Raw genomic sequence first — 21860 nt, forward strand, 5'->3', positions numbered from 1 at the left:
GAGTAAAGGGTCAAACGGGCTAATGTTGCTTGGAGTGCTGCTGCCTTTTAGTGGGTAAATGAGGAGCAGCATTTAGTGTTTAAGCTCCTTCATATGCTGGTAGCAGTACTGCTGACCAATTTCTTAAGTCTGCGTGCAGGCCAGACGTTATTGATTTTATGACAGAGGCTGGGGGCTGTATGAAATTTGACAAAGGGCCGCATTTGGCCCCCGGACCGGACTTTGGACATGTCTGGTTTAGACTAACTTAAAACTTAACTAGAACTTAAAAATGGCTTGACACAAAGAGAAATTCAATTGAAACACGTGGGAAAAAATCCAAACTTTGAAGTGATGTGTGTTATCAAGCGTAACGGCATTTTTAGGTAAGATATATATATATATATATATATATTTTTTTTTTATAAGATCTAAAAGTTTTTTGAGTGAAAGCAGTGAATTAAGTCTTTTTTTTAAAATTCTAGTTACATGTGAGATGCAATTGTTGGCTGTTTTCAACAATATACATCGAAAATAAAGACATTGATTGACTGAAAATGGTTCAAGATTAGATGAAATGTCTTGTTTTCTCATGTATATTTATAATTGCTCTTCACCTAAAAATATATTTGTTTTATCCGATTACTCGATTAATCGATAGAATTTTCAGTCGATTACTCGATTACTAAAATATTCGATAGCTGCAGCCCTACTCGAGTTAATCGATTAATCGTTGCAGCACTAATGTTTGTTGTACAGTTGCTTTAATCAACAACTGCTCGCAATGAAGAAATTACTTTGCCTTGAAGAAACTGATAGGACAGCCTTGCTACGTTGGAATGTCTTAACAAATATGTATTAATTCCACCTACATGCACACACACACAGCCAAACAAGTTCACTGAGTGTCACCCTCGCTTTTGCTCCCCAATCCCTTTCAAGGTTGACACCCTCCTTTGTTACTAGGGAAATCCCAAAGACAAAGAAAGGGAACGTCCTTCTAAGGATTTATATTTGAACTTGACACTCACTCATACATGTTTTATCGAAGACTGAGCTACCCTCAGTCCTTGATGAATAACAACATCATTGATTCATCAACTCAGACTGTCAAATCACGTATACAGTCAGTTTAAAAGAATAAGAGCTATGCTACATACAAAGAGAATTGGAACAGTTTTATGTGACATTATTGGATGAGGAAACCTCAAATTAGAACTAGGGAAGCATAAAATGATTTAACATTTTGAACAATTTTCCTAACCATTTCATGTTGTGATTTTTGTCATTTAATGAACTGCGTTTTACATGTGAATCACCTAACAAACGATTAGCACGTATCGGTTAGCGTCTGTATATCATGAAAAACAATCACATAAACTCGCCCCAAGTATTTGACCACAACGCAAAATTTAAAAAAAAGTTAGCATTTTAAGCATTATAAGCTAGCAGACTTTTGCGATGTAAGTTAACCAATTGTTCTTTTGTTGTACTTGGATCTTCATTTATTTATTTTTTTATACCGTTTGAGGCGCATGTATTTTAAAGGGATCCTCGATCTTTAAGACGAGTAATTGTTAAAGGATAAATGTTAGTATGAGTTGCAGTGGGACATATAAGTATTTAGTCAACCGCTAATTGTGCAAGTTCTCCCACTTGAAAATATTAGAGAGGCAGGTAAATGTCAACATGAGTAAACCTCAACCATGAGAGACATGGGGAAAAAAAACCAGAAAATCACATTGTTTGATTTTTAAAGAATTTATTTGCAAATCATGGTGGAAAATAAGTATTTGGTCAACACCAAAAGTTCATCTCAATACTTTGTTATGTACCCTTTGTTGGCAATAACGGAGGGCAAACGTTTTTTGTAAATCTTCACAAGCTTTTCACACACTGTTGCTGGTATTTTAGCCCATTCCTCCATGCAGATCTCCTCTAGAGCAGTGATGTTTTGTGGCTGTCATTGGCCAACACGGACTTTCAACTCCCTCCACAGATTTTCTATGGAGTTGAAATCTGGAGACTGAAGACCTTGAAATGCTTCTTACGAAGCCACTCCTTTGTTGCCCTGGCTGTGTGTTTGGGATCATTGTCATGCTGAAAGACCCAGCCACGTCTCATCTTCAATGCCCTTGCTGACGGAAGATTTTCACTCAAAATCTCTCGATACATGGCCCCATTCATTCTTTCCTTTACACAGATGAGTCGTCCTGGTCCCTTTGCAGACAAACAGCCCCAAAGCATGTTTCCACCACCATGCTTCACAGTGGGTATGATGTTCTTCGGATGCAATTCAGTAATCTTTCTCCCCCAAGCACGAGAACCTGTGTTCTACCAAAAAGTTCTATTTTGGTTTCATATGACCAGAACACATTCTCCCAGTCCTCTTCTGGATCATCCAAATGCTCTCTAGCGAACCGCAGACGGGCCTGGACGTGTACTTTCTTCAGCAGGGGACACGTCTGGCAGTGCAGGATTGTGTTACTGATAGTAGCCTTTGTTACTGTGGTCCCAGCTCTCTGTAGGTCATTCACGAGGTCCCCCGTGTGGTTCTGGGATTTTTGCCCACCGTTCTTGTTATCATTTTGACGCCACGGGGTGAGATCTTGCATGGAGCCCCAGATCGAGGAAGATTATCATTGGTCTTGTATGTCTTCCATTTTCTAATAATTGCTCCCACAGTTGATTTCTTTACACCAAGCGATGGCCTCATAACAAAGTATTGAGATGAACTTTTGGTATTGACCAAATACTTATTTTCCACCATGATTTGCAAATTCTTTAAAAATCAAACAATGTGATTTTCTGTTTTTTTTTTTGTCCACATTCTGTCTCTTATGGTTGAAGTTTACCCATGTTGAGAGTTACAGGCCTCTCTAATCTTTTCAAGTAGAAGAACTTGCACAATTGGTGGTTGACTAAATACTTGTTTGCCCCACTGTATTTAAGGTAGAGGATCCCTTTAACTTATCGAATTACTCGATTATTCGAACTAACTAGTTCATCGATTAATAGACTACTAAAATGATCAATAGCTGCAGCCCTAGTCGTAACCTGGGGGACTACCTGGACTCACACTGGGTCTAATTTTAGTCGCAAAATACGACCATTTGGTCACAGTCTGGAGCCCTGTTAAACACTAATTCGCAGCTCCGCACATCATCTCACCTTTCTATTTGACCCTCCTCATGAATTCTTCACCGTTTTATTTCGGGCAGAGCTATTGAAAACTATCTCCATCGAGTCGAGGGAGCACGAGGGGGTGATGAACATCCTGACGGCCGGCTACGTTGACACTGCCTCAGCCGGCTGCTTCACCTACAGCTGTCCCCGATTAGTCCAGAGCGAGCAGCTGGAGAGAGAGGTATTTCTTCAGTTTTACAGCCATCGTGGCGTGAGGGTTGGGCGATTTGATGATACACCTTCAATGGCGTACCGAAAGCAACACGTCACTTCCGCTCATTAATATTCATGACATTAGCCACTGTTGCTAAGTAGGGACAAGCCACCGGTTGTTCCTAATAGGAAATGAATGGAAATTGTGTACGAAGGAGATGTTTACAGAGCTAAAACTACCAATTCTCTCCGAAAATGATTTGCCTGGTGCCAAATTCACTGGCAAAGATGTGGAAGAACATAAAATGTTCAGTTAAAGAGATGGCTTGAGTGTCAAAGGCTGAAAAAGACGAAAAAAAAAAACGAGCCGACCTAAGCATAGCCTTAGCTTTTTTATCGACTCGACTGACAATGACATTCTCATGTTTCAACAAGCTATCCTTTACCATCAGCCCTGTCTTTCTTATACAGTGCCTTGCAAAAGTATTCGGCCCCCTTGAATCTTGCAACCTTTCGCCACATTTCAGGCTTCAAACATAAAGATATGAAATTTAATTTTTTTGTCAAGAATCAACAACAAGTGGGACACAATCGTGAAGTGGAACAACATTTATTGGATAATTTAAGCTTTTTTAACAAATAAAAAACTGAAAAGTGGGGCGTGCAATATTATTCGGCCCCTATACTTTCAGTGCAGCAAACTCACTCCAGAAGTTCAGTGAGGATCTCCGAATGATCCAGTGTTGTCCTAAATGACCGATGATGATAAATAGAATCCACCTGTGTGTAATCAAGTCTCTGTATAAATGCACCTGCTCTGTGATAGTCTCAGGGTTCTGCTTAAAATGCAGAGAGCATTATGAAAACCAAGGAACACACCAGGCAGGTCCGAGATACTGTTGTGGAGAAGTTTAAAGCCGGATTTGGATACAAAAAGATTTCCCAAGCTTTAAACATCTCAAGGAGCACTGTGCAAGCCATCATATTGAAATGGAAGGAGCATCAGACCACTGCAAATCTACCAAGACCCGGCCGTCCTTCCAAACTTTCTTCTCAAACAAGGAGAAAACTGATCAGAGATGCAGCCAAGAGGCCCATGATCACTCTGGATGAACTGCAGAGATCTACAGCTGAGGTGGGAGAGTCTGTCCATAGGACAACAATCAGTCGTACACTGCAAAAATCTGGCCTTTATGGAAGAGTGGCAAGAAGAAAGCCATTTCTCAAAGATAGCCATAAAAAGTCTGGTTTAAAGTTTGCCACAAGCCACCTGGGAGACACACCAGACATGTGGAAGAAGGTGCTCTGGTCAGATGAAACCAAAATTGAACTTTTTGGCCACAATGCAAAACGATATGTTTGGCGTAAAAGCAACACAGCTCATCACCCTGAACACACCATCCCCACTGTCAAACATGGTGGTGGCAGCATCATGGTTTGGGCCTGCTTTTCTTCAGCAGGGACAGGGAAGATGGTTAAAATTGACGGCAGCCAAATACAGGAACATTCTGGAAGAAAACCTGTTGGTATCTGCACAAGACTTGAGACTGGGACGGAGATTTATCTTCCAACAGGACAATGATCCAAAACATAAAGCCAAATCTACAATGGAATGGTTCAAAAATAAACGTATCCAGGTGTTAGAATGGCCAAGTCAAAGTCCAGACCTGAATCCAATGGAGAATCTGTGGAAAGAGCTGAAGACTGCTGTTCACAAACACTCTCCATCCAACCTCACTGAGCTCGAGCTGTTTTGCAAGGAAGAATGGGCAAGAATGTCAGTCTCTCGATGTGCAAAACTGATAGAAACATACCCCAAGCGACTTGCAGCTGTAATTGGAGCAAAAGGTGGCGCTACAAAGTATTAACGCAAGGGGGCCGAATAATATTGCATGCCCCACTTTTCAGTTTTTCATTTGTTAAAAAAGTTTAAATTATCCAATAAATTTTGTTCCACTTCACGATTGTGTCCCACTTATTGTTGATTCTTGACAAAAAATTAAAATTTTATATCTTTATGTTTGAAGCCTGAAATGTGGCGAAAGGTTGCAAGGTTCAAGGGGGCCGAATACTTTTGCAAGGCACTGTATATCCTCTGGTTGTCCTACGTCTCTTACCGTTCTTGAGGGTAATTTTAGTTAGCTTTGTGTAGCGATCGCAAATGCTACTCAGTGACAGCCAACGAACACTTTTAATTTTTTCATTGATAACAAATCTTAATTCTATAATTTATTTACACTTTCCCCCTTACTAAAGTTGTTATATATAAAAAACAGAAACGGTAACAGTGGCAGATATTGTAATTCTTTTCAGGTCATTCATTGTCAGACAGAAGCAGTACGGCACAACGCTACGCTAAAAAAATAAGTTAAAAATATAAAAATGGCTGACCTCTTTGTCCTCTGAAAGACCATGCCAACCCGACAAAATGTTTACTGCAATGAAATGTAAATGGATTCACCGAGCTGGTGTTAAAATTCCGCGCAAGTTGATTCGGTCTTCACATTTTTTCCTCCCGAGTTTTTGGTTTCCGGAAACGTATGAAGAAAACATCTTTCATGTGCCGCAATGTCTAGAGTCATATGTACAAGTTCCAAAAAAGCAATGCGTGATCGGGATTTTCGTTTTTGAAAGATTACCGGCAAAAAGTAGCACAAATTACGTTGTTTCTATGCGAGGGCGGGTCTATAATGTCCCACTTCGGCTTTACTTCCGCTTTACGATGCGACGTCACGGTCTAAAAATAGCATGCGTGCGGTACGCCATTCATTGTGAATGTCCAAATCACACAACTTTAATTGGCTTTATCTTTGTGTGATTGTGTATCAGTTTGTGGAGAAGAGGAGGGAGATGAAGGCAGAGAGCCGGACGGAGAAGGAGCTGGAGGAGAGTTACTGCTTCCTGTTGACTGACGAAGCCAAGGTATGCCTTGGAATATTGGAGAATGTTGCATAGACTTAACTATCAGACGGGACATGGGGCTAGGGGCTGATCGTTAGGGGGCCTATTTTCAAAATAAAAATACAGTGCCTTCCATAATTATTGGCACTCCTGAAAAAGATGTGTTTTTTAGCTTCTCATATTTTTTTTAATTCAAATAATATGGGATCTGAATGGAAAAAAAGAGAAAAATCCAACCTTCAATACAAGTGCTATTTATGCAGTGGGGAAAAAAATCCCACATAAAGAAAAAATTATTTGACAACAAATAATGTGTGTCACAATTATTAGCACCCCTGGTTTGTACTTTTGCCAACAAAACAAGGTCTGGGGACTGAGATGGCCATGGGAGGAGCTTGATTTTGTGTCTGGTGAACCATTTCTGTGTAGATTTGGCCATATGTTTAGGGTCATTGTCTTGCTGAAAGACCCAGTGACGACCCATCTTCAGCTTTTGGGCAATTGTGTTATTGTAAATTGGTTTAGAATTTTTTTGGGGTGGGGGGGCGCAATAATATCGCAATAATTTATTAGATAAATTATAGCACACTAAAATTTAGTATCTTGTATGATGGTCTTCAAAGGTCTTCAATTTGGCTTGTTGTAACGTGCAGAGAACCTGAGGAGGAGTTTTTCACGTTTTAAAAATGTTATGAAATACTCAAGCAGGTGACTTTAAAATAACTGAATTATGCGTGTTGTAGGTGCCATGGCTCTGCGAAAAAGGCCTCATTGTGGGACAAAACTGCAAGTCAACGCTGGGAGACCCCAATAAAGGTGGGAGTGACACATTTGTTCGACACTGCAGTCTTTGTTGAACCGCGTACGACGATTGTCTTCCTTGCTTTGCAGGAGTGTATTTGTGCAGGTACTCCGACTTAATTCAGGCTCAGCCGTTATACCACGGAGCCTCAGGCCAGATCCTCATCTTCAAAGTCATGAAGGTGAGCCATCTGACACCATTGACGGGAATAGATGTCCGATCCATTTGAACTGTGGGGGGCTGGCAGCGATTAACTGACAGTTAATGAGTTCAAAAAGAGGAATTTTAAAGCCGCTCCAAAAAAATGGCAATGCTTTAACTTGTTCAATTGCATGCATTCAATGCATTTTTTATATATTAATTAGGGCTGTCAAAATTATCGCGTTAACGGGCGTTAATTTTTAAAAAATTTTATGAATCACGTTAAAATATTTGACGCAATTAACGCAGATGCCCCGCTTGGACAGATTTAAATGACAGTACAGTGAAACGCTCACTTGTTGTTTTTTTATGGAGTTTTGCCACCCTCTGCTGGCGCTTGGGTACGACTGATTTTATAGGCTTCAGCGCCCATGAGCATTGTGGAAGTAATTATTGACATCAACAATGGCGGGCTACTAGTTTATTTTTTGATTGAAAATTTTACAAATTTCATTCAAACAAAAACATTAAGAGGGGTTTTAATATAAAATTTCTATAACTTGTACTAACATTTTTCTTTTAAGAAGAGTCTTTCTATCCATGGATCGCTTTAACAGAATGTTAATAATGTTAATGCCATCTTGTTGATTTATTGTTATATTAAACAAATACAGTCCTTATGTACCGTATGTTGAATGTATATATCCATCTTGTGTCTTATCTTTCCATTCCAACAATAATTTACAGAAAAATATGGCATATTTTATAGATGGTTTGAATTACGATTGTGATTAATTACGATTAATTAATTTTTAAGCTGTAATTAACTCAATTAAATATTTTAATCGTTTGACAGCCCTAATATTAATGTAATTTTATTTATTTGTTAATCATATTTCTATAATATATGTAATTGTACAAAAAAGTAAACATATGGCAGATTTTATTTCATCAAATCCATTAATACAGTGTTTATATATATTATTACATTTATTTATTTAAAAATTAATACACATTTGAACCTTTTTAACCTGTTAAGTCCCAAAATTGTGACAAGAACATTGTGCTGACTTTTAACAGGCCATAGCTGCAAATATTGCACCCCGTATAATTACTACTTTGCACTGAAAGATGGCAGATGTCTGCCATCTTACTACAGGTATTCCCCAGGTTACGAATGAGTTCCATTCCTATGCTGGCGACTTAACCCGAATTTCTGCGTAAATTGGAATTACCCCTTTGAATACCCCTAAATCTTAAAATAACTCTCCGGAAATTCCAAAAAGATTACAGTTTCTTCAACAATGGAGGATACACTGCCACCTGGTGGCAGCGTTGGGTCTGGCTGGACTGTCGCCTTGCATGACTGAGGTGCAGACTCAGACGTCTGACAATGATAAAGGATAGCCGCGCTCCCGCTCTGGTTCGTCCTTCGTAAGGCTGTAAGTTGTTTCAGCTAATATATGTTTGTGTATGCATTTGTAATTAAGTTTAGAGCTACAGTTTGTGGAGTTGTGCGTGAGCGATTTGCTATGAGAATTAGAGGTGTGTGAAATTTCCGATTCTTAGATTATTCGCGATTCGGCCGTGGAAGATTCGAGAACGATTCACAAACATCCAAATTCCGATTATTGAATTATACCAGGTAAAGCAGAACTAAAACACTGTCAGTGCGGTCTTCGGGACGCAATGAAGAACGGACCGAGAGTAAATATCATGTACAACTCATGCCGCTAGATAAAAAAAAAAAACAATAATACCTGACGGCGGCCGACAGCTGCTTCAAACAATGCCCAGTTGCTAGTTGCTACAAACATACGGACACATACGGCTATAATAGATATCACATATATGTACAACTTGATGGAAAATGACAGACGACGCCGGCGTAAAAACATATAAAGAGAATTAGATGCGAAATGACAGACTTGCCGTTTAGTAGTTACCGCGTTGTAAACAGCCGCCATCTTAAAGCAGTAGACTTCTCTAGAAGGCTCTGTTGTAGCGTACCTAAATAACGTTTTATCTAAAATACACCTAAATCGGCAAAATCTTGACTTGAATCGATCTTTAAATGAAGAAACAGTTTTAAAACTTTGACATGTCGAAAGTAGACAGAAGGGAAATTATGGAATAACGATAGCAATTATAACAATTTTAACGGTTCATTCACATCATTAAATTAATTGAATGTTGTTTAAAGCTGCTGATTCAGAAGGGGGCCTTTATGGGGACAGTATTTGATTTACTGATTTTAACAGTTAACTGATTTTTACTGATTTTAAGAGTTAACTTGATAATGAAATATTAGTTTGGTTTAGCCTGAGAGGATTTTTGAACAATTTTGGAACTAATGTACAACACAATAAAAGCCGGGTGGGAGGGTAGGGGGGGATCAATAATCGATTTATAATCGAATCGGAGTCTCTGAATCGTAATCGAATCGGTAGGTGCCCAAAGATTCCCACCTCTAATGAGAATTGTAAATACGTTAGCATTTCAGCTGATGGTCTTTTGTTCGGCAAATTAGGCCAATCTACTAAATTTACATATTGATCAGACTAGATGGATGTTTGAACAACAATTGTTTTGTGTCTGTCAAGTTTTTTATTTTTAAAATGCCTGTCGTTTTGAACATAATAGTACATATGTGTGTTACAGCTTTACAAATCGTCAAAAGTTGAAAGCTTCAAAAACCACAATTGCCTTGTTTGCTGTCCGTCAAGCTGAACAATTTCACAATTAAGTGAGGACAGAACACGTTATATCCGTAAAAGGTACTGTTTACACGACTAAAAAAAAACAACTGGAGACAAAACAGTGGATGAGACTCCGGCGTTTTAGTCGAAATCACGCGAGTCATACGACTCGTAACCCGGGGACTACCTGTACTTACTTACTTTGCAAGCAGTAACGACATGAATGACCATATTTGTCAGTCATGTAGAGTGCCCTCCATTATTATTGGCACCCCTGGTTAAGATGTGTTTTTTAGCTTCTAATAACTTTTTTTTAATTCAAATAATATGGGACCTTAATGGAAAAAAAGAGAAAAATCCAACCTTCAATACAAGTGCATTTATTCAGTGGGGAAAAATCCCACATAAAGAAATAATTATTTGACATCAAATAATGTGTGTCACAATTATTAATACCCCTGGTGTTAATACTTTGTACAACCCCCTTTTACCAACAAAACAAGGTCTGGGGACTGAGATGGCCATGGGAGGAGCTTGATTTTGTGTCTGGTGAACCATTTCTGTGTAGATTTGGCCATATGTTTAGGGTCATTGTCTTGCTGAAAGACCCAGTGACGACCCATCTTCAGCTTTCGGGCAGAGGGCACTAGGGCTGTCCCAAACGACAAATTTTCTCCCGATTAGTCAGCCGACTATTTTTACGATTAGTCGACTAATCTAATAATTAAAAAAAAAAAATTTTTTTTTAAAAATTTGTTTACTAATTTAGCAATGAAATTTTTGTTGATGCTTATCAATTAAAAAAAAAAACATATTGGAACACTTAAATTATTTATTAAAGTACAAATAAACACGTAAATAACAATAATAAATCACAAATAAACAATGAGTTCAAATGCTGATAGAATTAACTAGTGTAGCATCCCGATTGAAAAGATGGTCTCTTAAACTGATGGTTTACAACTTTTATTCCATCCTTGATCTAATCACACCGTAAGAGCTACGGTGCACACAAATAAAACAACACAATTAGAAATTAACGAAAACTTTTCACCTTTTTCCTTTTAAACCTTATTTGCCTATATGAATTGCCTTTACCTTAATTTATTACCTTATCATTGACAATCTCTCCCTTGAGTGCAATCACTGAATATACTGAATATATTTATGACCTTTTAACCTTATATAATTTTCTATACCATAAATTAAACCATAACATGAAATAAACGTTTCAGTTAGCATTAAGAACAATACTAATAGCACTTATAGGCCCATTGTCAATGAAACATTATTATTTAGTAAGGCGACAGCACCCTCTGGTGTACAAAAAATGAAGAAAAAAAAAAAATTACAAACGGTGACGGCTCTTGAGGTGTTTATTCACGGCCGACGTGCAGCCAAGCTTGGCATTGAAGAGACAGGACAGAAGAGTGTACCCTCCTTTGTTTCATTGAAATAAGTCAATGTTTTGGACACTCTGGTGCGCTTTTTTGGCTTTGTGCCGCTTTCCCCGCTTGCATACAGAGCATCCGACATTCTGAACTTTCCGCGCATATATATTTTTAACCCTTCATTAACCGTCGACGGGATGTTGTGCTCGTCGACGGATTTACGACATCGATGACGTCGACTATGTCGACTAGTCGGGACAGCTCTAGAGGGCACCAGATTTTGATTTAAAATGTCATGGTATTTCAAAGCATTCATGATGCCATGTACCCTAACAAGGTTCCCAGGGCCTTTGGAAGCGAAACAGCCCCACAGCATCACTGACCCACCCCATACTTCACAGTGGGTATGAGGTGCTTTTCAGCATGCGCATCTTTCATGGCACGCCAGACCCACTTTGAGTGTTTGGTTCCAAAAAGCTCCATCTTGGTCTCATCTGACCAAAGCACACGGTCCCAGTTGAAGCCACGGTCCCAGTTGAAGCCTGTTACCATGTGCTTTGGTCAGATGAGACCAAGATTGAGCTTTTTGGAACCAAACACTTGAAGTGGGTCTGGCGTGCCACGAAAGATGCGCATGCTGAAAAGCACCTCATACCCACTGTGAAGTATGGGGGTGGGTCAGTGATGCTGTTTTGCTTCCAAAGGCCCTGGGAACCTTGTTAGGGTGCATGGCATCATGAATGCTTAGAAATACCAGGACATTTTAAATCAAAATCTCTTGCCCTCTGCCCGAAAGCTGAAGATGGGTCGTCACTGGGTCTTTCAGCAAGACAATGACCCTAAACATATGGCCAAATCTACACAGAAATGGTTCACCAGACACAAAATCAAGCTCCTCCCATGGCCATCTCAGTCCCCAGACCTTGTTTTGTTGGCAAAAGGGGGTTGTACAAAGTATTAACACCAGGGGTGCTAATAATTGTGACACACATTATTTGATGTCAAATAATTATTTCTTTGTGGGATTTTTTTCCCCACTGAATAAATGCACTTGTATTGAAGGTTGGATTTTTCGCTTTTTTCCATTAAGGTCCCGTATTATTTGAATTAAAAAAAAGTTATAAGAAGCTAAAAAACACATCTTAACCAGGGGTGCCAATAATTATGGAGGGCACTGTATCTGTCGCAATTTTGGGACGTTGGCTCTTAAAGGGTTAAAATCTCACTCAAATAACACAAAAATGACGCGGTGGGCGGCAATATATCCATTTTGACTCGGAAGGCCGGTCTTTGTGTGCTTTTAGGGTAGAGTGAAGAGCATTTACGAGAATCTGAAAAACGTGCTGGACCCCACGCCTCGCTTCGACAGCCACCTCTCCAAGAATGCCAGCGCGGTCACGTCTGTCACATGCTTCCGGGCCTTCGACTACACCCAGGTGAACTAACTGGGCCAAATTGAATGAGCAGCAACACTTGCAAAGCCTTCACAATGACGTCCACTCAGCAAGGAGTGAAAGAGCTAACGGCGCGCTCAAGCTACAATGGGGCAAATAAGTGTTTAGTCAACCACCAATTGTGCAAGTTCTCCTTCTTGAAAACATTAGAGAGGCCTGTAATTGTCAACATGGGTAAACCTCAACCATGAGAGACAGAATGTGGAGAAAAAAAAACAGAAAATCACATTGTTTGATTTTTAAAGAATTTATTTTCAAATTATAGTGGAAAATAAGTATTTGGTCACCTACAAACAAGCAAGATCTCTGGCTGTCAAAGAGGTCTAACTTCTTCTAACGAGGCTCCACTTGTTACCTGTATTAATGGCACCTGTTTTAAATCATTAGTGGTATAAAAGACACCTGTCCACAAACTCAGTCAGTCACACTCCAAACTCCACTATGGCCAAGACCAAAGAGCTGTTGAAGGACACCAGAGACAAAATTGTAGACCTGCACCAGGCTGGGAAGACTGAATCTGCAATAGGTAAAACGCTTGGTGTAAAGAAATCAACTGTGGGAGCAATTATTAGAAAATGGAAGACATACAAGACCACCGATAATCTCCCTCGATCTGGGGCTCCATGCAAGATCTCACCCCGTGGCGTCAAAATGATAACAAGAACGGTGAGCAAAAATCCCAGAACCACACGGAGGGACCTAGTGAATGACTACAGAGAGCTGGGACCACAGTAACAAAGGCTACTATCAGTAACACAATGCGCCGCCAGGGACTCAAATGCTGCACTGCCAGACGTGTCCCCCTGCTGAAGAATGTACACGTCCAGGCCCGTCTGCGGTTTGCTAGAGAGCATTTGGATGATCCAGAAGAGGACTGGGAGAATGTGTTATGGTCAGATGAAACCAAAATAGAACTTTTTTGGAAGAAGCACAGGTTCTCTTGTTTGGAGGAAAAAGAATACTGAATTGCACCATACCCACTGTGAAGCACGGGGGTGGAAACATCATGCTTTGGGGCTGTTTTTCTGCGAAGGGACCAGGACGACTGATCTGTATAACGGAAATAATGAATGGGGCCATGTATCGAGAGATTTTGTGAAAATCTCCTTCCATCAGCAAGGGCATTGAAGATGAGACGTGGCTGGGTCTTTCAGCATGACAATGATCCCAAACACACAGCCGGGGCAACAAAGGAGTGGCTTCGTAAGAAGCATTTCAAGGTCCTGGAGTTGCCTAGCCAGTCTCCAGATCTCAAGCCCATAGGAAATCTGTGGAGGGAGTTGAAAGTCCATGTTGCCCAACGACAGCCCCAAAACATCACTGCTGTAGAGGAGATCTGCATGGAGGAATGGGCCAAAATACCAGCAACAGTGTGTGAAAAGCTTGTGAAGAGTTACAGAAAACTTTTGGCCAACAAAGGGTACATAACAAAGTACTGAGATGAACTTTTGGTATTGACCAAATACTTATTTTCCACCATGATTTGCAAATAAATTCTTTAAAAATAAAACAATGTGATTTTCCGGTTTTTTTTTCCACATTCTGTCTCTCATGGTTGAGGTTTACCCATGTTGACAATTACAGGCCTCTCTAATATTTTCAAGTGGGAGAACTTGCACAATTAGTGGTTGACTAAATACTTATTTGCCCCACTGTAACTCATTGGCTGCCATTGATGGCCACTTTCTCCTTCTTTGACGAAATACCACAGTCAGTAATACTTTATTTGAGCGCGAGTTCATAATCATGACGTCATGAACGTGAATGAATGCTTGTGACAGATGTCATTCAAGGGGAAGCTCAGAATTATAGACATTAGGCTAATTTTTTAGTTTAATTAGTCGGTGGAGTTGGTTTCAACAAATTCCGTGCAGTCTGTTAGTTATTTGTTGCAGGGTTCCGGCATGGCTAAGCTAGCGCGATTCAATGGTCATTTTAAACAAAGCTGCTTTTTTATAAGCCCTTGCACAAAGGCTTGTACATTAATTTATAAAGCAGCTACGTTTACAAAGAAGGAAAACTGTAATCCACTTCACCTTGACCTCTGTGTTAGCAGTGTACAAAGTTCTTATAAAAATCCTGACGGAAAGCTATTTGATTAACTCAGGGCTATCAGCACTAGCATAGCAGCTTTGTTGTAGCTTACTGTGGCTAGCTCTTCTCTTTAAATCTGTCAAAAGACCCATGGCTCGCCTTGGACTGTTCTTCTGTAATGGCATCAAGTATCGGACGAAGACTTCGTCAACAATGAAGTCCTCTAAGGGCCGGTTAAAGACTGCTAAATGACGCTAGCATTGCATCTCTCGGCGTAGCAAACTGGACATCTATCCATTTTAAATCGTTCTTTTGTAGCAGCATATCACATCAAACGCAGCCCTAGTCTTCTATAAAATATTTTTTAATGAAGTCTGATGAAGCGGTTCGACTTGAATGTTTTTCATGGTATCTAAATGTCTTCTCTTGACAACAAGTTAATACAATGTATTTATTTGTTTTTGTTTTTCATGGCGAAACAATTGCAGCACTACTTTTACGAGTACACCTTCGACGAGTTGAGACCGCGCCCCCGCCAAGTGTGCCCCTACGCTGTGGTTTCCTTCCACTACAAAGGGAAAGACTCGCCTCTTCCCACTATGCCGCTGGCTCCTGTCAGGTAATGTCTCTCCAGCTCTGTAGTAGGGCAGGCACAAACAATTATTATTATTATTTTTTTTAATTTTAAATTACTATTGTCACAACACTAAAATTTTCGACTCGATTTCGATACGCAGAATAGTTTTGATACTTGATACCATTCATGCTACATAATTCAAAAACCCCTAAATTAAATGTTAACCCATCAGATAGATGTGTACGTGGTGGCCACTAGAGGTGGGAATCTTTGGGCACCTAACGATTCGATTACGATTCAGAGGCTACGATTCAATTATAAATCGATTATTGATGACACCCCCCCAGCCCCCATTAGCTGCTTTTAATGTTTTGTGCATTAGTTACAAAAACTTTAAAAAAAAAAAAAAAAAAAAAAAGCCTCGCAGGCTTAAATAAACGACTATTTCAGTATCAAGTTAACAGTTAAAAACAATAATTAATATACGCAAATCCCCATTCTGTATCAGCAGCTTTAAACTACATTCAATTTAATGTTGTGAATCAACCGTTAAAGTTGTTAAAATTGCTCCCGTTATTCCATAATTTCCCTTTTGTCTACTTTCAACATGTGAAAGTTTTAAAACTATTTTAAAGATGGATTCAAGTCAATATTTTACCGATTTAGGAGTATTTTAGATAAAAAGTTAATTAGTTTCGCCTGGAAGGTTCGCAACAACAGCCTTGCAGGGAAGTCTACTGCTTTAAGATGGCGGCCGTTTGCGAACGCCCGCATCTAGCTTTCTGTACATGTGCTGGTAACGCCACCGAGTCTTATTTTTCATCTAGTCCTATATAAATATGATATCTACCGTACCATTATGTGGACGTACTTTGTAGCAGCTGTCGGCAGCAGTCAGGTATGTTGTTGTTTTTTTATCTCGCGGCATGAGTTGAGCTAGAGCCGTGAGTTGAGCATTGGCATTACCCGAGGGGCCGGGTAATGACAAGCATGATGTTAAGCTACTCTTGCTCCGTTCCTCATTGCGTCCCGAAGACCGCGCGGTTCGCTGAGTGTGTTTTACTTCCGCTTCACTTGATATATTTCAATAATCAGAATTTGGATGTTTGTGAATCGTTCTCGAATCTTCCACGGCCGAATTGCGAATAATCTAAGAATCGGAAATTTCGCACACCTCTAGTGGCCACACAGCAGTATCACGCCTCTTCAAAACCTTGGATCATAGAAAGTTAGAGTGGTATGAAAAAGTATCTGAACCTTTTGGAATTTCTCACATTTCTGCATAAAATCAACATCAAATGTGATCTAATCTTTGAAAAAACCAAACAGTGTCTGCTTTAACTAAAACCCCCCTAACATTTATAAGTTTTCATATTTTAATGAGGAGAGTATGCAAGCAATGACAGAAAAGGGAAAACTAAGTAAGTGAACATCACATTTAATATTTTGTGGCCCCCCATTTGGCAGCAATAACTTGAACCAGACGCTTCCTGTAGCTGCAGGATTGTTCTGACACATTGATCAGGACTAAACTTGGCCCATTCTTCTCTACAAAACTGCTGTAGTTCAGTTAGATTCCTCTGCTGTCTGGTATGAATCACTGTCTTTAGGTCATGCTACAGCATCTCAATGGGGTTCAAGTCTGGACGTGGGAACTCCAGAACGTGTATTTTGTTCTTCTGAAACCATTCTGAAGTTCATTTACTTCTGTGTTTTGGATCATCGTCTTGTTGCAGCATCCATACTCTTTTTAGCTTCAACTGTCTGACAGACGGCCTCATGTTTTCCTGCAAAACTTTTGAATTCATTCTTCCATTAATGATTGCAAGTTGTCCAGGCCCTGAGTAAGCAAAACAGCCCCAAATCCTGAGGCTCCCTCCACCATGCTTGACTGTGGGGATGAGGTGTTGTTGGTGAGCTGTTCCATTTTTCCTCCACACGACATTGTGTGTTACTCCCAAACAATTCAACTTCAGTTTCGTCAGTCCACAAAATTTTTGCCAAAACCTCTGTGGAGTGTCCAAGTGCCTTTTTGCAAACATTAAACGACCAACAATGTTGTTTTAGATAGTAGTGGCTTCCTCCACGGAGTCCTCCCATGAACACCATTCTTGGCCATGGTTTAACATACAGTAGGGCAAATAAGTATTGAGTCAACCACTAATTGTGCAAGTTCTCCCACTTGAAAATATTAGAGAGGCCAGTAATTGTCAACATGGGTAAACCTCAACCATGAGAGACGGAATGTGGGGGGAAAAAACAAAAAACAAAATCATGTTTTATTTTTAAAGAATTTATTTGTAAATCATGGTGGAAAATAAGTATTTGGTCTATACCAAAAGTTCATCTCAATACTTCGTTATGTACCCTTTGTTGGCAATAACGGAGGCCAAACGTTTTCTGTAACTCTTCACAAGCTTTTCACACACTGTTGCTGGTATTTTGGCACATTCCATCATGCAGATCTCCTGTAGAGCAGTGATGTTTAGGGCGGTCGTTGGGCAACACGGACTTTCAACTCCCTCGCCACCCCGTGGTGTCAAAATGACAACAAGAACCGTGAGCAAAAATCCCAGAACCACACGGGGGGACCTAGTAAATGTCCTACAGAAAGCTGGGACCACAGTAACAAAGGCTACTATCCGTAACACAATGCGCCGCCAGGGACTCAAATCCTGCACTGCCAGACGTGTCCCCCTGTTGAAGAAAGTACACGTCCAGGCCCGTCTGCGGTTCGCTAGAGAGAGCATTTGGATGATCCAGAAGAGGACTGGGTGAATGTGTTGTGGCCTGGACGTGGCAAAATCTATGTTGAATCCACCACTATTTACTAGTTGTTTTTTTTTTAACCTCCTTCAAAAACTTGGGTGAATGTACATTCAAAAAATTATATATTTATTATCGGTTATCAGTATCCGCATTGATGAGCAGGAAGTTATCGATATTGGTATCTGTTTCAAAAAATGGATATCGTGCACCCCAATTAATGAATGCTTATGACAGATGTCAGTTTGTGTCATCCGGCAAATTATTTCACTTTTGAATGGATGTTAAGGATCCGAGCTGGACATAAATGGAGTTAGTGGCATAATTTGTTATCAATGACCATTGATAACAGTTGCTTTGTGGACATAAATGGAATTAGTGGCATAATTTGTTATCAATGACGATTGACAACAGTTGCTTTGTTTGTTGTGCAGGCAGAACAGTTGGCCCGGAGAAGCGAGTAAAGGTGAGCTTTTTCCCTGGTCCGGCGTTTGCGGGAATGCAGTACGAATCTCACGTTCGGACAATTTACGTGCAGAGCCGGGGAAGTTTACTGTATGGAGCGGCGAATTGGTGCACAAAGGCGTGAGCGTCTTCCCCTTCTCTCTGCGCTCTTCCTCGCTGCCCTTCCTCCCGCACAAACTGTAAGTTGTACTTTATTCAACACTTTCGGATCGATTTCATCAGTTGGCCAATGATTGAGAGTTCGGCGACCATTTTGTCTCATGTCCCCCAGGCCCGAGCGACTCGAAATGGGGCGCTTGATGAAGCAGGACGAGTTGGTCCAACTGGTCTCGCCGACGCTCTTCTCCTACAATGTCTACGGAAGCAGCAAGGAAGGTGAAAAATGGAGCATGTCCGTTCATATGACCTTTTGTAAAAGCTCTGCCCACTTTAGTTGCGGTTGTTTGTTAATCCGACAAGTTTCGTTACTAACGGCACAGCCATTGCGGGCAGATGTTTATTGGTCTTTTTTAAAGGTGCCATTTGGTTGTAACAGAGTGGACACGAACAGAAGGGGGTATTTTTTGCATTCGTTAGCTTTTAGCTAACATGACTTTGGATTTTGGATGAGAAATCTATAATATTACAAATATACCTTTCAAAATGATTTAATTCAATTAATTTATTTTGAAATATAGGTTTAACAAAGTGGACTGTTATGATCAACCACACTGAACGTACTTAATAAAACTGCAAAATCCGATTTTTAAAGGTCAAATATGACAACCGTTGAATTTCCCGTCACTGTCTTACTGTCATCACAGAAGAGTTATGTCATTAATAAATGGGGAATTTTCTTAAAGGGTTAATAACAGAATTTAATAGAGTGGACAGTGGCACAACGAACTAAAAACTTTTGAATTTTTCAAATTTTCATTAAGTAAGAAAATAAAGTTATTCTCTAATTTCTGTAGTCATCGATAACAATAGATTATATTTGAAATGAATAAAAAATTGAAATATTTTTTGGGAAAAATTTTTAAGGAAAAATATTTTTATTTTCCATTTTCAAAATGTCTTTTACATTTTTTTGACAACCCCCCGGCCCACCCTAAATTACTTTTAAGTAGTATTAAAACAAAAAATCTCATTTTAATTTTTTTTTAGTATAAGTTCCCAGGTTAGAGTTCTGTTTCTACCCTGGCAACGTAACCCGAATTTCTGCGTAAGTTGAAATTAACCTTTTAAAGTGCGTACGACAGGATAAAAAAAGTCTTAAATAGCATTATTATGTGAATTAGAATCATATTTTGAGACGATTCAGCTATATACATTCATTCATTCATTCATTCATTATCTTCCGCTTATTCCGGGGTCGGGTCGCGGGGGCAGCAGCTTTAACAGGGAAGCCCAGACTTCCCTCTCCCCAGCCACTTCAACCAGCTCCTCCGGCGGGATCCCAAGGCGTTCCCAGGCCAGCCGAGAGACATAGTCTCTCCAGCGTGTCCTGGGTCGTCCCCGGGGCCTCCCGCCGGTGGGACATGCCCGGAACACCTCTCCAGGGAGGCGTCCGGGAGGCATCCGAACCAGATGCCCGAGCCACCAGCTATATACAACAATTTGGTAAAGCACAGATGACAAGAAATTAGTCGTTCAGCCACGCCTACCATTATTGGGCTCTTGCGTCCCCAACAGGAGGATGACGTCGGCAGTCACATCTGAGATGCAATTGTTGGCTGTTTTCAACAATGTACATTGAAAATAAAGACATTGATTGACTGAAAATGGTTCAGTATTGGATTAAATGTCTTTTTTTTCCTCATGCATATTTATAATTGCTCTTTACCAAAAAAAAAAAAAAAAAAAAATGTTTTATCTGTGTACTCGATTAATCAATAGAATTTTCAGTCGATTACTCGATTACTAAAATATTCGATAGCTGCAGCCCCAATTCACAGCCAAATTACCTGTTAAGTATAATATAAGTTTAAGTCAGACATCTATTGTAGTCAATGGCAGGCAATGAGTTAATTTTGCGTCACTTCCTTGTAATTTTATGACACTTCTGTAAGTTTTGAGTCATTTCCTGTTGATTTTTTTGGGGTGTTCCCGGGCTGCTTTCTCTTGGTTTTGGGGCATTTTTGGCTCACTTCCTTGTCAATTCATTGGCTCACATTGACGGTGCTAGATGTCCAATCCATTTTGACTGGGCTAATGAACAAATGTAACTGCAGACACAAAAGTGCAAATCACAAATCTACAGGTTTGGGTTATATTTATCTTGACCCTTTCTTCTGTTACTTGGATTTTGCTTTTAATATGTGCTTTTATTTAATTTGTATCTATTGTAAATTAGGTTGTAAAATGTCATTGAGTGTCTGTGCAATCAAATGTATTCTTAATATCTTTGTAATGTAACAAAATGAGATATTTGCAAACTTCTGCTTTTGTTTCTACTGGAGAGACCTTGAGCAGATTTTGATGCCATTTTTTCATTCATTTAAATCAGGGGTGTCCAAACTTTTTGCAAAGGGGGCAAGATTAGGTGTGGTAAAAATGTGGAGGGCCGACCTTGGCCTTTACATAGAAGAATACGTTTAAGCAAATTTTAGCAAGCCATTCTGTGTGTCACATTTGCTTTATTATTATTTTTAAAATTAATTTAGGGCTGTCAAAATTATCGCGTTAACGGGTGGTAATTAATTTTTTAAATTAATCACGTTAAAATATTTGACGCAATTAAGGCACATGCCCCGCTCAAACAGATTAAAATGACAGCACAGTGTCATGTCCACTTGTTACTTGTGTTTTTTGGTGTTTTGTCGCCCTCTGCTGGCGCTTGGGTGCGACTGATTTTATGGGTTTCAGCACAATGAGCATTGTGTAATTATTGATATCAACAATGGCGAACTACTGGTTTATTTTTTGGTTGAAAATTATACAAATTTTAAATGGTGAATATTGAATGTGTCATAGGAAAAGAATGGGAATTTTTTTGGTCAAAGAAACGAATATTTTAGAAGAAACGAGAATTTTGGGCAAAAACTGAATAGAAGCCTGAGTGGCATGAATTATTGGAATATATTGAAGTTGGAATGGAGTCGATGGAAGGCTTAGTGTACTAAAAAAAAAGTCAAATTAAAGTGTATAATCATGATATGAAGAGTAAAAAAACAGAATATTATGGATCAGGGTTCACTAAATCCGGACCTCGGTGCCATTTTTTTTGTCTGTCGTGTTTTCCACGCCTCTCTCCGTTAACACACCTGAATCAAATGATTATGTCATCAGCAACCTCTCCAGAAGCCTGATAATGATCCTGATTATTTTGGT

General features: G+C 39.7%; 1 protein-coding gene across 2 annotated transcripts in view; it reads left to right on the forward strand.

The window, feature by feature from the left end:
- The window catches only part of LOC130921475 (protein TASOR-like), an 83982-nt gene that overhangs the window by 12049 nt on the left and 50073 nt on the right, over positions 1-21860 (forward strand). For both annotated transcript variants that reach the window (XM_057845430.1, XM_057845431.1), the window contains exons 2-10: positions 3201-3346; positions 6148-6240; positions 6963-7035; positions 7111-7202; positions 12557-12688; positions 15229-15359; positions 18518-18549; positions 18622-18727; positions 18820-18923. In XM_057845430.1, the coding sequence (XP_057701413.1) occupies positions 3201-3346; positions 6148-6240; positions 6963-7035; positions 7111-7202; positions 12557-12688; positions 15229-15359; positions 18518-18549; positions 18622-18727; positions 18820-18923 (909 nt within the window). The remainder of the gene's footprint in view (positions 1-3200; positions 3347-6147; positions 6241-6962; positions 7036-7110; positions 7203-12556; positions 12689-15228; positions 15360-18517; positions 18550-18621; positions 18728-18819; positions 18924-21860) is intronic.

Source organism: Corythoichthys intestinalis, chromosome 9 (assembly GCF_030265065.1).
Source record: "Corythoichthys intestinalis isolate RoL2023-P3 chromosome 9, ASM3026506v1, whole genome shotgun sequence".
In the NCBI taxonomy this organism is placed as follows: domain Eukaryota; kingdom Metazoa; phylum Chordata; class Actinopteri; order Syngnathiformes; family Syngnathidae; genus Corythoichthys; species Corythoichthys intestinalis.